General features: G+C 34.0%; 1 protein-coding gene and 1 long non-coding RNA gene across 2 annotated transcripts in view; one reads left to right on the top strand and one right to left on the bottom strand.

Annotated features, from left to right (window-relative positions):
• The window catches only part of LOC107702719 (uncharacterized), an 8782-nt gene extending 1955 nt beyond the window's left edge, over positions 1-6827 (bottom strand). The window contains exons 1-2 of the long non-coding RNA XR_001635789.1: positions 6810-6827; positions 5518-5519 (exon numbers count right to left, since the gene is read on the bottom strand). This is a non-coding gene — a long non-coding RNA (uncharacterized LOC107702719). The remainder of the gene's footprint in view (positions 1-5517; positions 5520-6809) is intronic.
• The window catches only part of LOC107702715 (NACHT, LRR and PYD domains-containing protein 1b allele 5), a 20825-nt gene continuing 15707 nt past the window's right edge, over positions 1945-7062 (top strand). Inside the window, exon 1 of the mRNA XM_016505112.1 lies at positions 1945-2210. Coding sequence (XP_016360598.1) covers positions 2170-2210 — 41 coding nt within the window. The 5' untranslated portion in view covers positions 1945-2169. The remainder of the gene's footprint in view (positions 2211-7062) is intronic.

Here is a 7062-nt window from a genome sequence, read left to right as displayed (position 1 = left end):
GGGTTATGAGTCCAACTCTCTAACCATTAGGCCACGACTTCCTACGACATAATAGTCAAGGCTCCATTTGAAAAGTGCATATTTTCTTCTCTTTAACAAACAAATAGGCAAAAATGATTAAGAACAATATTTCAATATTTTACAATTATTACCTTTAAAATATATATCTCCTGTAATCAGTGTTTGCTCCTGTTGTGACTAAATGCAAGATACATTAATCGGTAATAACAATTATAATTTTTAAATGATAAAACTTAACCATTTTGAGCAAGAATATAATATATATATATATATATATATATATATATATATATAATACATTTTTCACTGGTAAAGTGCTGTTACACCCTTTTGGCAGCAGCTGGCTTAGTATTTTCAGTGTTAAGTCAGGATGCAGTGTCTCGTTCCCTACTCAGGGAACCATGGTTACATAAGTAACCTGAGACGTTTCACAGGCTTTACCCACAATACATTTTTCACTGGTAAAGTGCTGTTACGCCCTTTTGGCAGCAGCTGGCTTAGTATTTTCAGTGTTAAGTGTTTTGGTTTCTAATGAATAGCTCCACAATTATTAAGAATTCACTTGTGTCCTTTTGGCAGCAGAAAGAGCTCATCAAGAGCTTTCATTTGATTGATATGTTACTTGAGCCTTTCTGGTTCTCACCCCTCAATATATTCATATGCAGCATTGCTTATTTTATTTTGTTTTATCAGTATTATTGCTGCTGCTGCTTTAATAGTTGTTTGTGATTAAATACATTACAACAGCATTGGTTACATAATCTCATGCTTTAACAGTCCAGCTGTGTTTTAGCACTCATGTTGATGGGTTTCATATGCAGATGCATTTAGATCTGATGGCATATGTCCTTTTTATCATTTTTGCATGTATAGTGGCTCATTAGTGAAACCTGTCAGACCTGTCTGAGGTGTGTAATTGGTTTCTGATGAAGTTTAGTCATGTCTATGCACCGCCAAACAACACTTCTCTAGAATTTGCTGAATGCTCTACTATGCAGTTTTACAAAGCCTTAATTATAATGCACAGAAGAAAAAAAAGAAAAAACACACATTAGCCTGTAACTCTCCATGTCCCTGAAATGATTGTTTTGCTAAACTAAGCTGGTCGTTATGCTGACAGACGAACAACCACAGCATTAATAAATTAATTGGGTTGATTATCCACAGTGGGAGGATCAGGTCTTCAGATAGAGGAATGAATTATGATTTATTATTTTATTTTTTATTATTTCATATCGTCAGAGTATGACAAGGAAATTAAAAGGATGTATCCGTATTGTTTTAATTTATATAGCATGGCAAGACAATTATGGTTACATATAATTATCTGTCATGCAGTTGATAAATGACATCGCAATAAAGCTAATGTGTCTGCTGTGTGCCATTTACATTTTTATTAAACTTAAATTTTCTTCACTACATTGCAAAGCATAGACTTTTCCCTCCCCTTTATTTCAGGAAAATATGCTGCTCCTCGTTATTTTAAAGTGAAGAAATCGGGAACCTTTTATCTCTACCGGCCAGTGATGCTTCTGAAGGAACACACCTGGAATCTGTTGCTATGGTAACGGACGCAATTCCATGCGCATCGTGCTCTTATTCCAGTGCAGCTGTTAAGAATGTGGTTATTTCAGCAAACAGTTCCATACATTTTAACACGTGTTAAACTTTTATATATCATTCAATGGTACTGTTTAGAGATCAGTGATGCGCACGCATTTTAGACACTTTTTTTAATGTTTTTGCTCAGTCCATGTAATAAATGCACATCCTTTAATGAGCCATGCATAACTTCTGATGTGACCGGTTTCAGGGGCGGCCACAATTGCAGTCGATTGGAAAACATCACATTTTGACTCACTCCTATAGCTGGAAAACCCTCCTGACGTGTCAGAAGCTCTAACATCCATGGAGTGACTCTCTAATTTCTCATCCACATACTGCAGTGTCAAGGAGAATTTAAAAAAAAAGAAAAATGAATGGATGCAAAAGTACACGGACCGGTAGTTGCTCTTTTGTGCATTGTGGGTGTTATGGGAGGTGTGTACGTCTCCTGGAAGGTAGTTGAAGGACAGACACCACCGAGGGATCATAACTGTGCAGACTAATCTTAGCAGACGGGTGTTAAGAGACTCTGCAGCTGTCATCATGTCCATCAATAAAACCACAGAGACCACCAGTGAGAGCAGGTCAGTGGCAGCCAGATACTTCTTAGGTCTTTAATTGCATCAATTGTATGCCTGGTTTCAGCTGTAGGCTGCTACTTAGGGCACATGTTTAAAGTCAAGGAGTGTAGGCTCATGTGTTGAATGATTACACTGAATGCAAGTAGGTCCTGGACTAGACTGTGATAAATAACTAGATAATCTTCAAACATATCTTTGAGTTCTGACACACTCCATGTGAGGAGTGCAGGTAAGACTGACACTGACAGGACTGAGTAAACTAATGGTAGTTATTCTGTTCTGAACAGAATAGAGAAAAAACTTCGAAATGCATATTAAAGGAATGTACAGTCATTTAAATGTATTATTTCCTATAATTGATTTATTATTATTCTTTTACAGTAATCAACATTGTATTGTCCTTATTGTACTGTATGTAGTACTGGAGTTACACGTGTATCAGAACAGGCTGCAGTCAAGGTGAAGGTAATGTTTAAAGAAAGCTGCATGGTCTAGGGTCGAAGTGTAATTGGCGTGACGAGTTTAAACGAGCATAAACTTCTGATGGTTTGAGAGACGAGTCTCTAGCCATGATCTTTGTTTCAGCAGGATTCAATATTGGTCACTAATATTGTGAAAGTAGTGAAGGGTCGTTCGTTGTTACTATGGCGGGGGTTTTACTCAAGGAATATGGTTTCAGTTTGTATCAAAATTATTTTAGTGGTTAAAAAAATCAACATATTTTTCCGTTTAGGTCATCTTTTGGTGTTGTTTTAATGAGTTATGCATTCAGTGTCAAATGTGCCAAGTTTTGTGGCATGCCTGTTTGTTTGCAGTGAGCTAAAAAGGACAAAACCTTAGGCTATTTCATTGCACTGTATTTGAGATGTCCACTTTTCTTACTTAAAGTTTTTGCATTTGTATATTTTGTAGTGCTGTCAAACGATTAATCGCGATTAATCACATCCAACATAAAAGTTTTTGTTTACATAATATATGTGTGTGTACTGTGTTTATTTATTATGTATATATAAACACACACACATGCATGCATATATTTCAGAAACATATGTTATGTTTATTTTTTAAATATATTTATATATAATATAAATTATATGAATATAAATATATACATGTAAATATTTTCAAAATATATACTGCATGTGTGTGTATTTATATATACATAAGACATATATACAGTAGACACACATATATTATGTAAACAACAAATTTATTTTGCATGCAATTAATTGCGATTAATCGTTTGACAGGACTAATATTTTGGCTATGGGACACGTCTAGGGAAGGGAAGTGAGCATCAAATAATTCAATTAACTTCATCTCAAATCAGATTTAATAACATTTTGTAGCAATTCAAATGTCACTGCTTGTGCCATCCGTCTGTGTTATATAAATCTGGCAATTTTTCATACATTCATATTCAGCATTTTATTTTATTTTTGGACACACCCTTGAACTGTTTTGTTGTGTTTTCATGCCCCATGTGCTCAGTGTGACCCAGTTTTCCCCCGTCTTTGATTATGTTCACCTGTGTCCTCATTAGTTGATCCTCTACACCTGTCTGTCCCTCGTTAGCACCCCTATTTTAGTTGTGTTCATTTCACTGTTTGGTGTCTGGTCTGCTACGTCCTTATGTATGTCTATCCTGGGTTTACCCTTGTGTGCATTTATTAAAGTATATATTTGCGTGTATAGTGGCACATTAGTGAAACCTGTCAGACCAGTTTGAGGTGTGCAACTGGTTTCTGATGAAGTTTAGTCATGTCTACGCACTGTCAATCCGCATTTCTCTAGAATTTGCTGAATGCATTACTATGCTAGGTTGCCAATGTTAAACAGCAGTATTGTTTTGCTTTGTGTTTTTCAGTGTGGTTCAGCTAAGATAATGTTTTTTTGTTAGTACCATGGTTCTCCTATAACATATCTGAAGTCTGTGCCAGACGATGTGGAATGAAAGGGTTTCAAGTGTTTATTTTCCGAGCATCTAAGCATGTCAGATAATTAAAGTGTTGTGTTCTGTCCAAGATGCAGAGATTTAACATAACAAACCTACTACATTTGCAGCAGCACTTTGGAAAAATGCAGATGGAAACTTGTATATTTGGCTCGATGAAACTATAACTGCTCTCACAAAAACTTACTTTTTGTTGTTTTACCTCAGATGACTTCTCTAGTGAAAAATAAATATAGAGAAAAGTATTTGAAATACATTTATTTCATGCTAAGCATACTACAAATACATTTACGTATTATTTACATAATAAACTGGTATACTTATTCTGCTAAATTGAAACAGCAAATTTTGTACTTACTGCACTTTAATTGTAAGTCCAACTAAAGATGTACTGAAGTATATTACATTGTGTTAAAAGTGAAACTATTGCCAACCATACTTTTGGTACATTTTAAATATATTGCATTTAAAGACTGATATTATTCAAAGATCATACAATCCTCATCAATAGTGACATTTAAAACACATTTTAGCCTTAATATTGAGAAATGTGCATTGTGCGCAAGTAGTACTCCAAATAAAGTTTAATGTATTTTTTATATATATACTGGTAATAGAGTATAAAGAGACAAAAACACAAATAAAATGTTAACAGATTTGAACTAGTATGAAATAAATGTATTTTAAATACATTATATTACTATAATGTTAAGTTTGTAATAAATAAATTATTTATATATATATATATATATATATATATATAGGTTACAGGTGAGTTCGTATTTAATTATGTACATAATGCCTGTAGCAGTGTGTTATAACTAGTTTATAAAGTTTGTTATACAGAGTTTAATACACCCTGTGATAATACTGTGTTCATGGTGCATCTTTATAGGTGTCAATGGTAGAAGCTATTCCTGGGCTTATAAATGCAATACGTATGATCCATAGCATCTCACGTTACTACAACACCTCAGAGAAGATCACTTCCCTTTTTGTCAAGGTAAGAGTGAGGTGACTCCCAAGATAGCTAAATTTAATTTCACAGGCTTAATACTTTAAACTGGAAATATTGTCTTTCTCCTTAGGTTACGAATCAAATGATTACTGCCTGTAAGGCCTATATTACAAATAGTGGCTCGGCAACCATATGGGATCAGCCGCAGGAAGTGGTATCCGAGAAGCTTAAAGCTGCCATTCGCTTGAATCAGGTACAATGTGACATTTAGCTGGAAGATGTGTATATATACTTATATATACTTATACTTGTATATATATATATATATATATATATATATAAGATATATGTAATACAGCTCTATGAGCACGTCTGCTGAACACTGCCTTTGAACACACCACTTAACCTTCATCCACAGCTTCCTTTTTCTCTACATTTGTCTATTCCATTTTGCCAAGACAGATTTTACTAAGCTTTAAGGCTCTGATGATAAGGCTCATCCCTTTTAGACAAAGATAAACACAAGAAGAACACATAACCAGTCAACATAAATATTATTTGTGCTAGCATGAAGTCTAGTGTGACTTTATTTAGTTCAACTTCAATGTCATGACCTTGTAAAGCCAATAAACTCTGTAACTTTATCTGCAAGATTGTCAGAAATGGACATGACAGATGTTATACCTCAAAATGGATAATTTAAACAATTCCACAGCTCAAATTATAAACTTTTTTTCTACTAATTTAATTATTTAAAATACAAGCTTCACATTAAAGTTGTTCAATCAATTTATTTATTTATTTGCTTGTTTGATATATTGTTTGTATGTGTGTGTATTTATTTATTTATTTATTTTTTAGTTCATCTCCTAAACACTGCATTTGAACACAATACTTCAATTCATACCTTTTAGGGAAAAATAAATACAAGAAAACAACAAATAAGTTATAAATAATAAGTGGTGGAACAGTAGATGAATATTACATTTAAAATATTTTGATATATTGAATCAGATGAATAACTTGTAAACACAAATTCTGTTCAATATTTTAGGAATACCAGAAGTATTTCCAAAAAACCAAGCAGAAACTGGAGGAGAATCCCTCGGAGTGCCAGTTTGACTTTAGCGAGATGTACATCTTTGGCAAGTTTGACACGTTTCAGCGACGGCTGAACAAAATTCTAAACATGTTTAGCACCATTTCCACCTACAATGCCCTGCAGGACTCCAAAATTGAGGGACTGGAAACCATGGCAACCAGATTTCAGGTATCATGGCCATGACGTAGTGGTCTATTTTTAGATTTGCACAGAAGACAAAAGAACATACCCAGAAGATAATAGTGTAATTCCTGAAGTAAGGATAGGTTGCCTTCTTTAGCGGCACATACATGTTTAATTTGGATGAGGCATTTGTTAGTGAACTAAAACAACTGTGTAATCCGAGATTTAATGAAAGGTTGTCAAACACCTCAGTCTGTGCAGTCATTGTAAGATATTCACAAGAACCATATTATACACTGGGGGTATAATTAGAATTTATTAAGATCATTGTAATGTACTGTTCATAATGGTAATGTGTAAGTCTCATAGGGTGAATACTGTTAAAGTGGGACACTTTTGGATAATTTGCTATTGCTGTAGATCTACAAATGGTTACATGTCATTCCATAATATTTTGGGATGAACTTAAAGGGATAGTCCACCCAAAAATGAACAATCTGTCATCATTTACTCAACCTCATGTCATTCCAAAGCTGTATGCATTTCCTTCTTCTGCTGAAGACAAAAGAAGATATTTTGAAGAATGTTGATGACCAAACACGATTGACTTCCACTGTAATTTTTGAATGGGAAGTCAATGGCAACCGAAACTGTTTAGTTACCAACATTCTTCAAAACACCTTTTTTTCACTAAAGAAAAAAAAAAAAAAAAAAACAT

The sequence above is a fragment of the Sinocyclocheilus anshuiensis genome, unplaced genomic scaffold, assembly GCF_001515605.1.
Source record: "Sinocyclocheilus anshuiensis isolate Anshui unplaced genomic scaffold, SAMN03320099.WGS_v1.1 scaffold1810, whole genome shotgun sequence".
NCBI classification, from domain to species: domain Eukaryota; kingdom Metazoa; phylum Chordata; class Actinopteri; order Cypriniformes; family Cyprinidae; genus Sinocyclocheilus; species Sinocyclocheilus anshuiensis.
The sequence above is the reverse complement of the archived record's forward strand: the minus strand, read 5'-3'. Positions and strand labels throughout refer to the sequence as shown.